The 19,632-nt window shown below is 39.3% G+C and overlaps 3 protein-coding genes and 1 pseudogene across 3 annotated transcripts; 2 read left to right on the forward strand and 2 right to left on the reverse strand.

The window, feature by feature from the left end:
- The first annotated feature begins 168 nt into the window (after window positions 1-168).
- LOC139885027 (uncharacterized) lies at window positions 169-813 on the forward strand. The gene has a single exon (XM_071868980.1). It carries the CDS (start codon window positions 169-171, stop codon window positions 811-813), a length of 645 nt encoding a protein of 214 aa, XP_071725081.1.
- Window positions 814-6,251: 5,438 nt separating this feature from the next.
- On the reverse strand, window positions 6,252-10,045 carry LOC139885015 (calcium-transporting ATPase 4, plasma membrane-type-like; annotated as a pseudogene).
- Window positions 10,046-15,020: 4,975 nt separating this feature from the next.
- LOC139885028 (uncharacterized) lies at window positions 15,021-15,449 on the reverse strand. Its single transcript, XM_071868981.1, has one exon. It carries the CDS (start codon window positions 15,447-15,449, stop codon window positions 15,021-15,023), a length of 429 nt encoding a protein of 142 aa, XP_071725082.1.
- A 2,518-nt stretch (window positions 15,450-17,967) lies between these two features.
- Window positions 17,968-19,074, forward strand: LOC139885029 (uncharacterized). The gene has a single exon (XM_071868983.1). The coding sequence runs from the start codon at window positions 17,968-17,970 to the stop codon at window positions 19,072-19,074; it is 1,107 nt and encodes a 368-aa protein (XP_071725084.1).
- The last annotated feature ends 558 nt before the right edge of the window (window positions 19,075-19,632 follow it).

Below are 19,632 nucleotides of genomic sequence, written 5' to 3' on the forward strand. Positions count from 1 at the left end.
CAGGACCGGTGGAAGGTGATTCATAACCGTCATGGTGTTTGTATATCGAAAAGCTTTTCAAGAATTCAACTGGGATAAGTTTCAGGACGACGGCAAGAGGTAAACTAGCAGCTCCGATTAGGATGCTTCCCAGCCATAGTTTGGAGCTTAGATGATGTTATGAAAGCTATGAAGCGTTATGTCTGGGTTTATGGAGGTTTTGTGAAGGAAACATTGAAATCAAATGTTGATTGCCTTATCAAACAAGGGTTTCCTTCCGGTAATATATCCACAATGGTTTTGATTAACCCTAATGTGCTTATGAACAAACATGATGATCTTGTTCGTTGTTTTAAGGCGGTTAAAGACTTGGGCATTCGGGCAGATGAGCTTGCATTCATGCGTGCCCTTTTAATGATGCTTCAAATGAATGAGAGCACTTTATTGAGAAAAATACACTTTTTCAAGAGCTTGGGGTGGACACAAGATGATATCGTGTCCATGATTAAGCGAAAGCCGTGTTGTTTGTGTTGTTCAGAGGGGAATATCAGAAACACCATGGCATACTATGTGAATACACTGAAAATTGAGCCGGGGTTTTTGATTGCTAATCCCGGTTTACTGGTATATTCACTCGATAGAATGGCTAAGAGATACAAGATTCTTAAGGTTTTGGAGTCAAAACAGCTATTGAAATGGAGCAACCAAGTTGCTTGGGCGATAGCAAAGACCGATAAATACTTCTTTGAAAAGTATGTTGTGAAGTACGAGAAAAGCATTCCTGGCTTGCGGGAGATGCACACTGGCAGCGTAGAAGCAGTGACAAAGATTTGATGGCTGAAGATGTAAGGGCTTTGAAACGCTGATTTTGATTGCAAGTAACAAATGTCTATTTGTTTTTCTAATTGAGACGAGAAATTTAGGATCGCAGTCCGTTATTGTGTGATTACTTTAACGGATGAGCATATTTATTATCTGGCATATTTTTGGTGACTTATTTCAATAGATAGGATGAGTATGCGCGTTATTATGAAGTATTCGGAGTCAAAAAAGCTCATCGATAAGCCTAATGTGCAAATTTTAGGCAGATACCAATTTCTTCTATTTATTCAGATGAGAAAATCAGGAGCACAGTTGATTATTGAATGCTGTTAAAAGCTTCCCTTGATTTCAAAATGTCATTCATTGGTGGTGACAAGGAAATTGAAGCAGACGAGAGTCATGAGACTAGAAAGTTATTGCATCTTGTAGCATCTCTTTCTTTTGCGTTCTGAACACAAATTTTTTCTTATGAAGTTTGATCATAGAAAACTTTTTAACAAGTAATTTAGAGTATGCAATTTTTGTGAAGGATATGTGGAAACTGTATGTTTTGAATTTGCTTGAAATTGATTCTTTTCAAATATCAATAGTTGCAATTGGAGAAGTCCAATGACCCGGCATGATTAAGTTTCGGATGACATTAAAATTGTAAGCGATTTTGCAGTAGAATTCGACAAAAACATTCTCAGCAAATTACCAATAGTCGGACCCCCTCCATTAAAACCTTTGCCGGAGTATGACTGCTGTATTGGCAAAAGCCAAAAAAAAACGATGAGGGCTGAAGTAAATTTATTTAACATGCCCTTTAGTTTTACGCCCAAACCCCTAATTGACTACTCTTCGTCAGTCTTTTTGTAACTTGAAACTGCCAGTTATGTCAAAAAAATGGCGTTTTTCTCGGTGAAAATCTGCTCACCCTTGTTCAAAATCATTTTCTTTCAAAATCAACTGGTGCTCCATTGCAAAGATCACCATTATGCTCAGTCGAATATCTCATAAACTCATGTGGGCTCTCATCAAAATCGGCGCTTTCAGTTTTGCAGAAGCTCCATGACGTAAACAATTTTCAGAAGGCTCAAGTTGTCTTGAAATCACACGGACTTGATGATACCCACATCGGGGAAATGGTGGGAAAGATCAATGCATCCTTAAATGCTCCTGTGAAAAGTCGAAAAACTCTAAAACCATAAATGGAGTTCTTGATACAATTGTATGATGAGATTAAACCTATATTTGAGTTTCTTAAAGAATTGCTTGAAAACATTGAAGATGTTATGTGTAAACTGATAGAAGAATGATTTTATTGATGTGTAATTCTGTGTACAAGAGTCCTTATTTATACAAGGAGAATACAAAGAGTACTAGAGATGTAATACAATACTAATTCTATTCCTATGTGAATTGTCTAATCCTTATACAACAGAAGACATAGAACTCTAATGGAATAAGGAGAGATATACTGTATTACCCCCCGCAAGATGGATGTTAGTAACATTCAGCTTGGACAGCAAGGTAGAAAATGGCAATTGACCCAATGGTTTGGTGAAGAGATCAGCCAATTGCGATGTAGTCGAAATGTATGAAAGCGAAATTAAACCAGACTGAAGCTTCTCGCGAATGAAATGACAATCGATGTCCACATGTTTTGTGCGTTCATGATAAACCGGATTTTGAGCAAGAGCGATGGCCGATTTATTATCAAAATGGAGAGGAATGGGAAGACAAGGTGGCAAACGAAGCTCAGTGAGAAGGTTAACAAGCCACATGACTTCACAAGTAGTAATGGCCAACGCACGATATTCCGCTTCGGTAGAAGAACGACTAACAACGGACTGCTTTTTGGCACGCCAACTAACCAAACTATCACCAAGAAGCAAACAATAGCCCGAAATGGAGCGACGATCTTGATGACAACCTGCCCAATCGCTGTCACAAAAAACACGAATAGGAGGCAAACTTGAGTGAGGTGAGGACGAGACGGGATAAAAAAGTCCCTGGCCAGGGGCCTTTTTGATATATCTCAAAACTCGATGGGCTGCTGACAAGTGAACTTGAGTGGGGCAATCCAAAAATTGAGATAGTTGTTGGACCACAAAAGTGATATCGGGCCTGGTTGTAGTGAGATAGAGGAGTCGGCCCACAAGCCTTCTGAAGGAAGAGCTCGTCCGTGAATCAAGACGAGGTTCGCCCGACTTGGGGCGGCGAAGCTTCATCATGGTCTCCATCGGAAAAGAGACCGGCGCACAACCCAAATAACCGGCATCATCAAGGATCTCGAGCGCGTACTTTCGCTGGCAGAGGAAGATCCCTTTGGAAGAGCGAGCGACTTCAATCCCTAGGAAATACTTCAGCTCGCCGAGATCTTTGACGGTGAAGATGGAGTGGAGATAGAGCTTGATGGCGTCGATTTGAGGAAGAGATGACCCGGCTATGATGATATCGTCGACATAGACGACCAAAAAGGTAGTGGAACCATCGTTGATGTGAACAGACACAGATTGGTCGGAATGGAGGCGCCGGAATCCATATCGAAGAAGAGATGAAGTGAGCTTCGAAAACCATTGCCGAGAAGCTTGCTTGAGTCCGTACAAACTTTTCAACAAACGGCAAGCTGAATTCGGTGGAGCATGAACACCTGGAGGTACTTTCATATAAATGACTTCTTCGAGATCGCCGTGTAAGAAGGCGTTGTTGACGTCCAATTGATGAAGATGCCAACGGTAGTGGGCCGATAACGCAATGATCAAGCGGACAGAGGCAAGTTTTGCGACCGGAGAAAAAGTGTCGAAGAAGTCGACTCCCTGCTTCTGAGTATATCCTTTGGCGACTAAGCGCGCTTTGTAGCGTTCGATAGTTCCGTTAGCATGAAATTTCAATTTATATATCCATTGACAACTAATTGCTTTCTTGCCAGGAGGGAGCGGAACAATTTTCCATGTACCATTGGCTTCGAGGGCGGCGAGTTCGGCGGCCATAGCGAGACGCCAGTTTGGATCGTCGAGGGCCTGCAAAAAGGTCTTTGGTTCCTGAATGGAAGAAACAGTGAGTACAAAGCGTCGATAAGCAGGGGAGAGCCGGCTGTAATTCAGGTAACGATGCAAAGGATATTTGCATTTTGAGTCGTGCTGAACACACGAGAATAATTCACATGGAAATCATGTAACTTGGATGGGAATTGACGCTGTCTTGTAGAGCGTCGAAGTGGAAGAGATTCAGCAACCTGGGGTTGTGAAGGTTGGAGAATCTCCTGAGAAGAGATGACTGGTGGAACAGGAAGTGGTTCTGTATCCGACGAATGTCTATGGGCTGAGATGTCGATATTGGCAGCAGGAAGCGGCACAACAACATCAGAGACAGGCTGAGGAACCTCGAACGGATCCTGCGACAGTGATTTAAAGAAAGGGAAAAAATGCTCCATGAAGGTAACATTTTGAGAAATTACATATTGTTTAGAGCTTAGATTAAACAGGGTGTATCCTCTATTTTGGGATGGGTAGCCCAGAAAAATGCATGGGGAGGCTCTAGGATCGAACTTAGTGCGGTTTCGAGCTAGTGTAGATGCGAAGCATAGACAACCAAAGACCCTAAGGTTAGAGTAGGCTGGTGGTTCGTGGAATAAAACTTCATAGGGTGTGATATTGCCTAGAACTTTAGATGGCATGCGGTTGATAAGATAACATGCTGTAAGAATTGAATCAGCCCAAAACTCTAGAGGGAGACGAGATTGAAACATAAGGGAACGAGCAACAGCAAGGAGGTGTTGATGTTTGCGCTCAACTCGAGCATTTTGTTGGGGAGTTTCGACACAAGAGAGTTGATGAATGATACCTAAGCTATGATAGAGGTCAGTGAGTGCAAATTCCAGTCCATTGTCAGTTCGAATGAACTGAACTGTGGCCTAGAATTGAGTGTGTATGAGTTTGAGAAAGTGTTTAATGTGATGGGCTGTTTCGGATTTATTTTTCATGAGATAAACCCAGGATAATCGAGAATGATCATCGACTATTGTAAGGAAATAGCGAAAACCTTTTAAACTAGGTGTTTTGTAAGGACCCCAAATGTCCATGTGGAGGAGTTGAAATGTTGAACTAGCTCGATTAGGACTGAGAGTGAATGGGGATTTTTTGAGTTTGGCAAGGGGACAAATAGTGCAAACTGAATGAGAAGAATTTTTATTCATGAATGAATGTTTAGAATTTAATACATTCAATTTTGTAGATGATAAATGACCTAATCTACTATGCCATAATGATGTAGGAGTGGCATTAGACGGCGGAAGGAAATCAGGGATACTAAACGAAGTGGAGAGAGCAACTGTGGCTGAAGACTCAATGATAGACGAAGGAGGACGACTGGAGATGCGACAGGAAAACAGGAAGAGTCTGTTGTGGAGTTTAGCCGTGCCAATCATCCTGCCCGATTGGTCCTGGATGAAACAAAGGCAACCAAAGAGGGTAAGACGTAAGTTCATGTCTAAAAGCAATCTGCTAACGGATAATAAATTGAATGCGAAAGTAGGAGCACATAAGACATTAGATAGAATGAGTGTTTTGTTGATTGTGAGTGATCCTGAGTGAGTGATTTGAGCTTTAGTTTGATTACTCTTTGTATTCTCCTTGTACAACAGAAGACATAGAACTCTAATGGAATAAGGAGAGATATACTGTATTATTATGAAAGCTATGAAATGTTGTCTCTGGTTTTCAGAGGCGATGTGAAGGAGACTTTGAACTCCATTCTAGATTTCCTGATCAAAGAAGGGGTCCCTTCTGATTACATATGGAGAATGGTTTTGTCAAATCCATGGTCTAATGAAAAAGCTTGATGATTTTGTTCTGACTTCAACTCGATTTGGGGATTTCACCTAATGAACTTGGACTTATTCGTGCCCTGAAGTCATGCTTCAAATGTGACAAATGACTTCTTCGACGAAAATGGAGATGTTCCAGAGCTCGGGGTGGAAAAAGATGATTTATTGTCTATGTTCAAGAGATCGATGGCTTGCTTATCTTTGTCTGAGGAGAAAATCAGGAGCACCATGACGTATTTCGTGAATACAATGAAGGTTGAGCCGGAATTTATAATTGCCAATCCAGTTTTACTGACGTACTCAGTTGACAGAATGTCTAAGAGATATGAAATTCTTAAAGTTTTGGAGTCGAAGAAGTTATTGCACCTTTTGATTCTTATATAATTTATGAATGTATTTAGGAATCATGTCATAGGCTCGTAGCATTTCAATCAATAACTGTAATGAATATTGAAAACAATTAAATACAAAATTGCATTGTTCTATAAAACCCTTTTCTCTTGAAAATGTTTGAAAGTAGATGAAAAAATTCGGAAAACATACAAAAAGCTATAGATTCCTACTCTAAAACATTCAAAACTTCTTACTATTTTGTTGAAGTAGAAAATTGGTTCGGAATTTCTTTTCCCTGCAATTCTTTTCAGGCCATATCAGGACCCGTGGAAAGCGATTCATAACCGTCGTGGTGTTTGGAGAGTGAAAAGTTTTTCAAGAATTCAACTGGGATAAGTTTCAGGACGACGGCAAGAGGTAAACTAACAGCTCCGATTAGGATGCTTCCCAGCCATAGTTTGGAGCTTAGATGCACTGTATTAGCGAAAGTTCCTAGGAGTTCCACAATTATAACCTGGAAAACCACTGTGACGATCATGACAATTAGAAAAACCCAGCTATCGAAAATTCCCTTGAAAACGTTTATCTTCTCCATGTCACGGCTGTTTATCTCATTGAATACCTAAACATCATAATCAGGATTAGAAATAAACTTTTAATTTGTAAAGGGATAACTTAGTATTGAAGGGCAAAAACAAAACAACAAAAACCTGGCAGAACACAAAGGAGTTAAAGATAAATGTGTGGAGGACTGATGTAGAATCTGAACCGGTGAGGTTGAGAAGCTCTTTGCCGCGAAATGTCAGAATTGCAAGGATTATTATCTGGTAAATGCTCTGACCAACAATATTTCGCCACATGATTTTGGTAATGAAATGTTCGTTCCTTCCAACTGGAGGCCTCTTCATCAGCTCATCGTTTGGAGGTTCCGTGGCCAGAGCCAATGCTCCAAGAGTGTCCATTATCATGTTCACCCAAAGCAGCTGAACAGTAGTCAATGGAGCAGATCCTGAATTGAATAAATAATTAATACAAGGAACAATTTGAAAGTCTTGAGATTTTAGAAGGATGTTTTGCAAACCTGAGATGCAGGCAGAGACAAAGTTGATCATGAGAGCAACAATATTAACAGTTAACTGGAACTGCACAAACTTCTGGATGTTGATATAAACCGAACGTCCCCATCTAGCAACATTCACAATGGTGGCAAAATTGTCATCCATTATGATGACATCAGAATTTTCTTTTGCAACCTGCGAGTAGAAGAACAGTTAACTTGCTTGTGGTTCGCAAGAAATATGAGCGTATGCTGAATAATGCTGTTTCTAGGAATTTCAAGAAGAAGAAAATATACCTCTGTTCCTGCTATGCCCATGGAAAGTCCAATGTCAGCCTCATGCAGCGCCGGAGCATCATTTGTTCCATCACCAGTAACTGCCACAACGTCTTTTATCTGATTCCTCAATACAGTTACTAGAGTATGCTTGTCCAATGGCAATGATCGTGCCATAACCTACGAAACATTCCAAGTTTGAAATTTTTTGATATAGTTTACGTTTTTTTTCCTAAAATAATAAATTGGTAATACCTGTAATTTTGGTATGAGCTCCTGCATTTCTCGAGGGCTCATGTCACGGAATTGGGGTCCTTCAATCGCTACTCCATCATCTGTCAGGATGCCACATTCTCTAGCTATAGCTTTGGCGGTGTTAATGTTGTCACCAGTTACCATCCTAACAGTTATTCCTGCAGCCAAACAAGTTTTTACAGCTTCCTTTACTCCAGGGCGGACAGGATCTTTTATTCCTACGACAGCAATCAGCGTGTAATTATCTTCTGGAATTTTACTATCCTTATTATCTTTAATGTCCTTAAAAGCAAGGCATAGAGTTCTCAATGCTTCACAAGCAAAACTCTCTATAGTTTTCTCGATTTTGTTTCTCTGTTCTTCGGATAGAGCTGTCACTTCTCCTTGAGAGTTGACGAATTTATCGCACATCTTTAAGATTATTTCGGATGCGCCTTTACAGAATGCTCTCAACCCACCACCACCGTTAGGGAGATTCATGAGAACGGACATCTTTTTCTTGACTGAATTGAAAGGCTCAATCTTTACAATCTCAGACTCGCTTCGATGAACATTGAAATCACCTCCTAAGAGCAATCCGAACTCCAAGATAGCTGTCTCAGTCGGCGTCCCCAATATACTCCTTTTTCCGTCTTTCCCTTTGACTACCTCGGAGCTCGTGTTCTGAAATATCGATCCTAGAAGGACGTCGTAAACTCTTTCAGGAACCGATGGTTTCTCATTAGGTTTTATAACTTTCATCTCTTCGGCGATCCATATCTTGTTAACAACCATATGGTTTGTAGTTAGAGTTCCTGTCTTATCAGTGCAAATGCAATTAGCAGAACCCATCGTCTCGCAAGCTGAGAGATGACGAACTAGCGCTTTATCATTCATTAGTTTTTTCATTGCAAATGCTAGACTTAGTGTCACTGCTGACGGTAATCCTTCAGGCACAGCAACAACAATGATGGTAACAGCAACGGCGAAATAATTTAAAAGCTTGGCTGCATCAGCTGAAGACCAGTGTGAAATTTCATCATGTCTATATTTTCCTAACATAAAACGTGAAGTAAGAACCATAAACGTCACAATTGCAAAGCCTAATCCGATTTTCCCGATAATGGTGGCGACACCATTGAGCTTGACCTGCAATGGAGTCTCGTCCTCACCTCCTTCACTCAGAGTGACCATCAATCTTCCCCACTCGGTCCTCATACCGACTGCGGTCACCAACATTTTCCCAGATCCATCTTGGACCGATGTTCCCGACAGAAGGAAAGGCCGATCTTTGTTCACGACGACGGCCTCAGTCTCTCCAGATAGGCTCGATTCGTCTAGAGACAAATTATGGCCTGATATCAACACACCATCAGCAGGAATTTGATCGCCAATGCTTAAATGAACAATATCTCCAACAACTAACTCGTAAATCGAAACCTTTTGCCGGTATCCATCTCGAGTCACTTGGATGATTATGTTTTTCTTTTCTTTATCTAAGTCCTTGAATTGCAAAGATTGTCTATAATCGCTGACGGCTGTTACCATCACCACAAGGAAAATACTCAGGATGATTCCTAATCCGTCATACATGCCGTCAGGCCATCCTTCAGTGGCGATTCCAACACCAATGGAAACGACAGCGCATACAATGAGGATAAGTAGGGTCAAATCATGAAGAGCTTCCCATACAAACATCCAGAAGGTTCTAGAAGGCTTCTCGGCAAATTTGTTAACACCGTAGACATCCTGCCTAGAAGAAATTTCGCTTGAGACGACGCCATTCGTCAGAGACACTTTAATGTCTCTAGCTAGTCCTTCGAGACCTCCGTGAGATTTGAAGGCGTGTTTATCGTGAGATCAGGCAATCGAAGCTAACTTGTCCGGCCCAATGCCAAATCCTAAATTCTTGACATCTTCAGTGAGCTGAGGCTGTTGTTGCCTATCCGCCGCTATACTATGTGAGATGATGTTAGCGCCAAGATTAAAGAAAAAACCGCAAAAATAAAATACAGAAATTTAATTTCGTAAAGATCGTATCTACGTACCACGGATGAAATGCAATGCTGCCTTCTGCACATAAAGGGCTACTCGAACTTTTTCCTGGAAAATATTGTAGAGCCAAAAATACAAGGTCAGGAAATCCATCTGTGGGAAAAACAGAAACGGATCTTGTGATACTCTCTTCAATTAGAATATTTCAATAGTTATTGTAACATATTAAAGCTTGCTATTCGATCTCTCATCTAACTTTTGTTGTAAATATTAAAGTTTTCTGATTTAAATAATATGTTTGTACAATAAAAATTCTATCTTGTCGGATAAAATTCAATCGTAAAAAGATCATCAGATTAATAAACCTGAATCTGTTGGCGGTTCTTCTCGGCTTCAGCTCGTTTCGCAAGATCCGCAACCATACGAAACCGACGACGAGGATTCTTCACAAGCCAGACGGCGGATCTCCATTTCCCGAGAGCTTCCTGGGATGGCCTCTTGGCGCCCAATTCGAAGTTCTTTCTCAAGTAGTCTTCCATAATCCTTCTCTGTGTCTCTCTTTCGAGAGAGAAAGTTTGATTATCAAACAGGGAAAGGAAGATGGAAACAAAAAATGTTGAAGGAAAATAAAAATGTAGTTTTAGGATTTGATCTTTAGAATGCTAAAAGGACTGATTCAAACAGAGTGGCCGTGAAAGGCTCCTGAGAGAGTGTATGTGTGTGCTTTTGCTTAATAACATGCATGATAAGTTGTAAATTAAGGAACACATATTTACACACTTGGCACTCAAGAGTGTTAATTGTGTCTTTTTAGTGAGATATTCCATTATTAGAAAAATGTAGTTCTAACAGAAATCATAAAAACATTTTAACAACTGAAAAAATGTAGATACATCTCCGTTGGTATGTTACACGTATTTCCTTGTATAAAATTGTATTTTTCGATTTTTATAATGGTCAAAAGTATATAATTAAATATATAATCGTTTAATGTAAAAAATACATACAGGATACCATTATAAAAAATATACGTAAATCAAGAACTATTTTGGATATGGGGAAATAGAAATAAGTCTATATTTGAAGGTGTTTGTAGTCGAGCTGAATGTGCTGTGCAGGCCATTAATCATTGGTTATTGGAGAACAAGCATTTGGATCAAGCTACATTCATCCAGAGGCCAGTAAATAGGGCAGTGGAGCCTCAGTCGTGGCTGCCTCCTCCTGCTGGTACACTTAAGGTGAATATTGACGCTACCTTCAAATATGGCTCATCATCAAATAGCTTTGCATTTGTGGCACGTGACTTCAGGGGCACAATTAAGCATGTGGAAACTGGGTTTACGGGGCCTGTGGAAGACGCTTTACACGTTGAATCTATCGCTGCCTGGCGGGCTGTTTCGTGGGCTCGACGCATGCAAATATCTTCGATCATACTTGAAAGTGATTGTCAAGTTCTTATTAATGACCTAAACATGAAGACTGGAAGCCTAACTAGTGTTGGCTTACTCCTAGATGCCATTAAGTCGATGTCAGGGTGTTTTAGTTCTTGTGTTTACTCCTTTGTTAAGCGTAGTAGGAATAAAGTAGCTGATGCAATGGCTAAGTTACAATCCGTTTCCTTAGTTTCATTTCAGTGTTTTCTTTCTCGGATTTGCCTGCTGATGTAGCTGAACTTGTCCAATCGGACGTTATTAATGAATGACTATGGCTTTGCCTATTATAAAAAAAAAAAAAAAGTAAAATCTTTCTATAACTTGACACACTTTCTTTTTTATTGATAGTTATTTTTTTTCTGTAACTAAATGACCTTGATCATTGGCCATTGACATTCTTAATGAAACAAATTGATCGTGGGGGCACGTTTTTTTAATGAGATTTTTAATCTAAGTTGACTTTAATAACTAATTTCTTATGTGAATAGAATTCTTTAGGCTATCAAAAAGAAAACAAAAATTTATAGCATAGGAGGAAAAAACATGATAACGTGTTAGTGTCGAGATAAGTAATCAAGAATGTTTTTTTTTTTTTGAAAATCAATAATCAAGAATGTTAGTATCAAGATAAATAATTAAGATTTCTTTAGATTTTTTCTCCAATTTTTTTGTTATTTTTAGGTCTTTCCGAATATCTCAGGACCAATTAATATGAGACTAATGTTTCATTTTAACTGTTAGCGTACGAAACAATATGAACTGCACAAAGTTTTTTTCAATTTCTTTGTTATTGAACTCTATTATAAAAAAATAAAACATGGATTTTTATAAATTTGTACTCATTAAGAATCTTAAAATGGAAATAATTCAAATGGATTAGTTAGTTCCAACTCAATCTTAACTATACTAGTTAACTTAACCCAATTAATTTTATTATTAAATTCTTCCCTGTCAATATTTTTATTCTATTTTAAATTAATTTAATTATTTTTATCCAAAAATTGCTCTTACGTGCATAACTAAAAGTTCAATTCAATTTTAATAATGGTGACTTGCAGAAGAAGCAAGCAAATTTGAAAAGAAAGAAAGCCGTAAAGAAGAAGATGATCTCGACCAATTTAATTGAGAAGACGATCTTGAGGTTATTTATGAAGGTTTTGAAGGTAGAGAAATCAAAACAATGCATTTAAAAGATGAACATGGAAGAAGAACTGGTCGTCAAAATCTCAGGAACCTTGGTGTAGCAGAAGCAAACCTTGAGGTTCGTCTGAAGAAAACAAAAATGACGTTCTACCGGCCGGAGAACGATTTGGCGGAGGTCAGGCGACCATGGAGCAGACTTAGGATAAGGTCAAGATCATTGACATATCTTGGAATTGACGTATAATTCTTTCTATCAAAAGTTCATAATTTTTAGGGTTCATCTTTACTGTTCATGCTTTAAATTTCCAATTCGGTAATCTGAATAAGATTAGTTTAAATTGACAATGTGGGTAGCTTCACTTGACCATTATGAAGTGGTTTGTAAGTCGTAATTAGTCTGACATGGCCTGGAATTCACAATGAGTATTCGAGTTGGAAACTACGAACTCGAATAGAGACTTTTCATTAGAAGTTATTGTAGTTGGGTCAATTTATTTTCTCACTTTATTCACATACTAAATTAGGGGTTTATATACATATTGTATCTAGAGTGAATGTCGAAGCATCTCACTGTTTAATACTACTTCCATCTCAAAATAGATATAAATTTTTACATATAATTTTTATTGAAAAATTTGCATCTATGAACGGAAGGAGTAAGTTTCAATTGAGTGACTCGACTCTCAAGAAGATTTTGTTGAACAAGAAATTGTAGCATTGGTTATCAAAGAAGATTTTTTACCTCACTTGAAACTTTTAGGCTGAAAACTGCACAAATATAATTTAGGGATCTAAAAGAACATTTTGCATTGTTTATGACCATTATACCCTTCAATAACTTTGCATATATAAAGACTTCCAGTTTGAAACCCCTAATTCAAAACAAAATCCGACTAACAGACGAGATTCTTCTGCTGTCCAAAATGAAACACTTCCCAATTTAGAACTTTCTAACCCTAATTCAAAAGCGATTCTCATCAACTGCTGTATCGTCTTCCCCTTTGCGAGAATCATCGTCACTTACAGTTCAATTCCTCATAAACTCATGTGGGCTGTCATCAAAATCCGCCCTTTCGACTTCCCAGATGCTCAAACTCGACGAGAAGAACAAGCTTGGAAATGCTCAGTTCGTGGTCGAATTCCTGAAATCTAATGGATTCGATGAAACCCACATCACCAAATTGGTGGAGAAGCATCCTGCAGTCCTCTTTTGCCGAGTTGAAAGCAATCTGAAGCCCAAATGGGAATACCTTTAACAAAATGGATACAAAGGTACGCTTTTAAAGGAACTAATTATTTCAAACCCGAGTATCGTTCGAGCGAGTTTATACCGCAAGATTAAACCTTGTTTTGAGTTTCTGAAGGAGAAACTGGGTAGCATAGAGGGAAGCAATGATCTTGTTATAAAGGTATTAAAGCGTAATAGCTGGTTTTTGACTTCTAATTTGGATAGAAGATTGAAACCGAATATTGATTTACTGGTTGAAAGGAGGAGTTCCTGCTAGTAATATGACAACGTTGCTAAGGAAACAGAATGTTTTAACCGAAAGCTATGTTAAAATTTAGGAGCGCAAGAACAAATTTGAGCAAAGCTTAATTTTATTCTACACAACCCAAAACAAGTTATTGAAAATCTAACTACAGCAAAACAATCTAAAGTAGGTCAAAGAGTGATGATTTTGTGGAAGAGTCACCATTGGGAAGCCATTCCCAATGGCGTGAGCAGCCCAAAAATCAGAGGAGGTATAGTGGTGCCGCTGTAGAGCATGGTGTAGTAGTTTCAATCAGTCAGAGAAGAAGAAGCATGGTGGATGGCAGATATTGATATAGAAGATGGGCTCATGATGTGAAGTGAGTGGGCCGAGGCCCATACCAAATTTTAACACCCCCTCAAGCCGACAATGGAGAGAAGTCGTAGGTGTCGAGCTTGGACATGAGGAAGCTGAGGAAGAACGTTGCAAAAATCCGTGACGATGCTTCAAGCAAAACACATGGGCACTTGCTTCAATTATTGTAGCAGCGGAGATTGCATCAGGAAGTTGAACAACAGGGGTGTCACTCTTTGATGATCACATTATCCTGCTTTACTAAACCATCCATTCGATGCCTGATATACTACTATCAAATAATTACCTATCATAGGCGGCAAGATGCAATCCAGTGCAGCCGATAGACACCAATCATCGAGTACTTTGCATACACTTCAAACCCAATCGACAAGGAATTGAAAACAAGGACTGAAGAACTACTAAACCACTTGACTACAAGAATCAGGCAATACTGAACCTTCCAAATACAGGAATGCAGCAACCACTGATCCAGGCAGGTGTAACAGTATTCAAACAAGCCAATAACAGGTTGTTCTAACATTTGGTAATCGGCAACAAAACCAGTCCACAAACCAGCTAATCCAAAACAAAGACTAACAACAACCTATCTCTTCATTTTAGCAAGCTGTACTACTCGGATAAATGACCGAACACTTAGTCAATGCAACAATAGCAGGATTTTCAGAAAGACAACCCTCATACCTGGCTCGAATATTGGATTCTTCTGTGTGGCTTGTTGAAGAGTTGGGAACGAAGCTTGTGACAGAAGGGCTGCTCTGGCTATGTTGTATTGAGATTTCACTTGTTGCTGACTTGAAAGTTGTTGCTGATATGAAAGAGCTTGCAATTTCTGATCGAAAACGATTGGTGAGGATAGGGCTGAGTTTTGACAGGGACAGAGATTGGAGATGGCTGTTGCCTTGTTGGAGTTTCGAAAACAGAATGGCACCAAGATGTAAATTGCAACTCGAGGACTACGATAATCTGGATGCCATTGCTTCTGGTCGACACGGCCAATCACAAAATCTTTCAGTGCAGCTTCTAGGAAGTATTCAAGCACTTGGTTGAATTGGGACTCACTGTCACCATCCCTGAAAATAATGATCTGATCAGGTTTCCTTTTGCCAGATAAAGGAAGGCTGATGAGGAAGTCGGAATTGTGTCCACGCTGATGCACTGCTCCCAGTATACATAACTGGTCTTTTTGATGAGTCTGCTGACATTTCATTGTATCGATGGAGTGTAGCTGACCAACGATCATTCAAAAGTTGTGCAGCATCACTTCTAGAACACCCTTCTAAACCAATCAAGGTATGGCGTGCATTCTCGTTGCTGAAACTACTGCTCCCAGCATCCCCGGAGAAATTTCTTGTAGCAGCAGGTTGATTCTTCTCTCCCTCATTAGCATAAATACCACTTGCTCGATCGAATCCTCCGGATTTCTGGCGGTTAAGTGAACGATTCCGCTGATTTGGTGGCGCGTAGCGCTTGACGACGGGGGCTGAATTAGGTGCGACTGGGGTTGGATTTTCCAACATCTTCTTCGACCAAAATGAAAGTCGTCTTCCGTTTCAATAAACAACTCTCGAGCTAGCTCCATCAACCCCAATTCCACGTAACCACTTAACAACACATTCCACGACACGACGTCTCTTTCAGGTATTTGATCGAGCACGTTGCGAGCAGACTCGAAACATCCACATTTTCCATAAACAAGAATCAAAGTGTTCTGAACATACGAATCCCAAACGACCCCATTCTTCAAAAACTTGAGCATGGAGTTGCTTACCTTCTCTGACGCTGCGAAACCCAGCGCAAGCTTTCATAGCGAAAGTGAAAGTGTACTCATCAGGAGACACGTCATCTTCGTCGAGCAACATCTGGTGAACAACGTGGAGGGCGGTTTCTATACTGGTGGTGGAAGAGACCTGTTTTGAGCATGTGGGCGTGAGCTTGCTGGATTTCGGTGACGGAATTAGCCATCTCCGTTAAGGAGATTATAGGTGGCTGGTTTTCGAATCAACGCCGTTCGATGTAGCAATAGTTGTCGTCGTCGTCGCCATGGTTGAATTCAGATCTGATTGAAGCAGCTTCTCTATATCTCTCTATGTAATCTCTATCTCTCCACGAAACAGAGAGCTGAAAGAGAGAATTGGGAAAACAAAGTGAACCTTAATTTAACAAAAAAAAACGAAGACTGTGCGACTTAGATATTAACGTCAGAAGCCATGGAAATCAGCTCGAGACGGAAAAAAAAATCAGGATCAAATGAAAGAACCTAAAGCTCAAGATACCATGTTAAAATTTAGGAGCGGAAGAACAAATTTGAGCAAAGCTTAATTTTATTCTACACAACCCAAAATTACAAATCAAAGGAGATAGATACTTATACAAGTTATTGAAAATCTAACTACAGCAAAACAATCTAAAGTAGGTCAAAGAGTGATGATTTTGTGGAAGAGTCACCATTGGGAAGCCATTCCCAATGGCGTGAGCAGCCCAAAAATCAGAGGAGGTATAGTGGTGCCGCTGTAGAGCATGGTGTAGTAGTTTCAATCAGTCAGAGAAGAAGAAGCATGGTGGATGGCAGATATTGATATAGAAGATGGGCTCATGATGTGAAGTGAGTGGGCCGAGGCCCATACCAAATTTTAACAAGCTAGATGCTTTTATTCGTAGTTTTAATGCTGTTAAAGGATTAGGCATTGATCCAAAGTCACCAGCATTTGTTTATGCCCTTATAGTGATGATTCAATTTAGAAAAAGCACACTAAAGAAGAAAATTGGAGTATTCCAGAGCCTGGGATGGACTGAAGAAGATATTTTGTCTATGTTTAAGAAATCGCCATTATGTTTTGCACTTTCTGAGGAGAAACTAAAACAAGGCATAGATTATTTCGTCAAGGTTTTGAAGTTTGAGTTAAAGTATGTAATTGCTCATCCGGGAGTTCTGAGCTTTTCGCTTGATAAGATCGATCGTAGATACAATGTCCTCAAGGTTTTGGAGTCAAACAAGCTTGTCAAAGTGGATGAGGTTCTTTCGTATCTGATAGTTAGTGAAAAACGATTTAAAAGTTTTATGAGCAAGTTTGAGGAAAGGGTTCCTGATTTACTGAAAATTTACGAGTCTACTGAAACTAAAGATATAGGATCAGTGTTGATGAAAATGTACCTGGTTTTGGCATGTTTGTTTTGAATATGGATTTCGCTGGTTTATGTTCATCCTCTTAATCTTTTGGAATTTGTTTACAATTTCTCATCGTCATCATTACTTGTTTGATTAAATCCATGATTTGTTTTACCATTCAAAGCTGTGGACAACTGAGTGGTTTGTCAAATTTTCAAAATCAGAGCTATTTCAATTGTGGAAAATTTCCATTTGTAGTAAAAAGTGAAATGACCAAAAGAATTCACAAATTCATCATGAAACAGGTCAGATTCTGTAGTACAACTCGGAACAACAAGAAACAAGCCTGCAACTCGTGAAGTAAGTACTGAACTAGGATACTACTCGGAATTGATTAAATAAGGTTACAACTTGGAACTGATTAAACAAGGCTACAACTCGGATGATAAACAAGTTTAAAACTCGGAGTGTTATAAATGATAACAGGGTACAACTCCCAAAAGATTCTCTAAACGAGCATACAACTCCAAAAAAGCCTACACTTCGGGAAGGAAGTATGAACTACTATACAGCTCGGAATGACTTAAACAAGGTTACAACTCGGGGTGTTATAAATGATAACAAGGTACTACAACTCGCAAAAGATTCTCTAAACGAGCCTACAAGTCGGAAAAACTCGAAACAAGCCTACAACTCGGAATTCTATAAATACGATTTATATTTTCCACTGGAAAAGCTTCCGTCTTAAAATGAATAAAACAAATAACAGGGGTCCAATTGAATATATTTTGTAAAAACAGATACCACTCCTGACATTACTTAAAAACACTCCAATTTGAAAGCCCTAATTCGATCAAAAGAACTCTTCCCTCTTTCAGTCTCTCACACAGTCACACTCACTGCGGCGACGAGATTGTTTGGTGTCCAAAATGAGATTTTTCCCATTCAAATATTTTCTAACCCAATTTCCGAATCGATTTTTGTCGACATCAGCTGGTGTTCCTCTGCAAAAGTCGTCATCTTCATCGGTCACAGTTCAATTCCTCATAAACTCATGTGGGCTCTCATCAAAATCTGCCCTTTCGACAACCCAAAAGCTCGAACTCAAAGAAGAAAAACTGGAAAACTCTCGATCGGTGCTCGAATTCTTGAAATCTAACGGATTCGATGAGACCCACATCACCAAATTGGTCGAGAAGCGTCCTCGCGTCCTAGTCAGCCGAGTTGAAACCAATCTGAAGCCCAAGTTGGAATACTTAGCGCAAAATGGAATTACAGGTACGAATTTGGTTGAGTGCGTTGTAGAGACACCTCATATTCTCGGGAGAAGTCTGCGTGACTGTATTAAACCTATGTTTGAGTTTTTAAAGGAGCTAGATAGAAGCAGTGACTTTATTCTTAAAGTACTTAAGCGCAATCCGTGGATTTTCGCTTCTGATTTTGATAATAATTATAAGCAGAATATCGAATTTCTGACCAAAAGAGGACTTCCTGCTCGTCATATAGCGACGTTGCTTCTGTTCCCAAGAACACTATCCCAAAACCCCGAGTCTTTTATTCGTAATTGTAAGGTTGTTAATGATTTAGGCCTTGATATCAAGTCCCCTGGAAGTATTTCTGTCCTTAGAGTGATTAATCAGATGAGTGAGGCTACATTAAAGAAGAAATTTCAAGTATTCAAGAGTCTGGGATGGACTGAAGAAGGTGTCTCGTCTATGTTTAAGACGTACCCATTCTGTTTGGGACTTTCTGAGGAGAGAATCAGGGAAGGGATGGATTATTTCGTCAAGGTTTTGAAGTTCAAGCCTGAGTATGTAATTGCTCGTCCTGGGCTTTATTACCATTCACTTGCTAAGATCGGTCGTAGATACAATACTCTCAAGGTTTTGGAGTCGAACAAGCTTCTTAAATTTGATGAAGTTCTTTCGTATCTGACAATTAGTGAAGAACTCTTTAAAAGTTTTATTAGCCAGTTTGAGGAAAGGGTACCTGGTTTACTGAAAATGTATGTTAGTACTGCTAAACTAGAGAAATAAGATAATCGTTGACCTGATTTTGTTACATTTGTTTTTGAATCTGAATTCCGCTGGTTTCTATACATCATGTTAATCGTTTGTGTTTGTTTGGATTTTGCAATTTCTCATCCTTGTCATTCTCGTCTGATTGAATCCATGACTTATTTACTTTAGGTTCTCTCTTACTCTCCATTGGTAATTAAGGTAGGTGGATTCGACACAGATATCGTCTGTTGATATTTCTAGCCGAAAAATTGTCTCATTCCTAAAGTTCAGATATTGTCTTGCATCTTTTGATAGTCTGTTTTGCTTATGAGGTACTTGATCTTGTATCATTTGGGTTCACTGATCGATTTTTGTGGAGGAGTTTCCCATTTGGTACATATTTTGCCTTTAAACTGACTTAGAAAACTTACGGGAACCTGGAGAAAGGAATGTGAATTCCCATATGCTCTGTTCTTTTGTTAACTTTACTTGCTTGGGACTTGAGATTCTTGTTCATACTTTACTATCACAGCACTTGAGCAATGAATTGTGACTAATTTACAACAAAATCGAAATTTTCTCGTTCATACTAGC

Source organism: Rutidosis leptorrhynchoides, unplaced genomic scaffold (genome assembly GCF_046630445.1).
Source record: "Rutidosis leptorrhynchoides isolate AG116_Rl617_1_P2 unplaced genomic scaffold, CSIRO_AGI_Rlap_v1 contig7, whole genome shotgun sequence".
Taxonomy (NCBI): domain Eukaryota; kingdom Viridiplantae; phylum Streptophyta; class Magnoliopsida; order Asterales; family Asteraceae; genus Rutidosis; species Rutidosis leptorrhynchoides.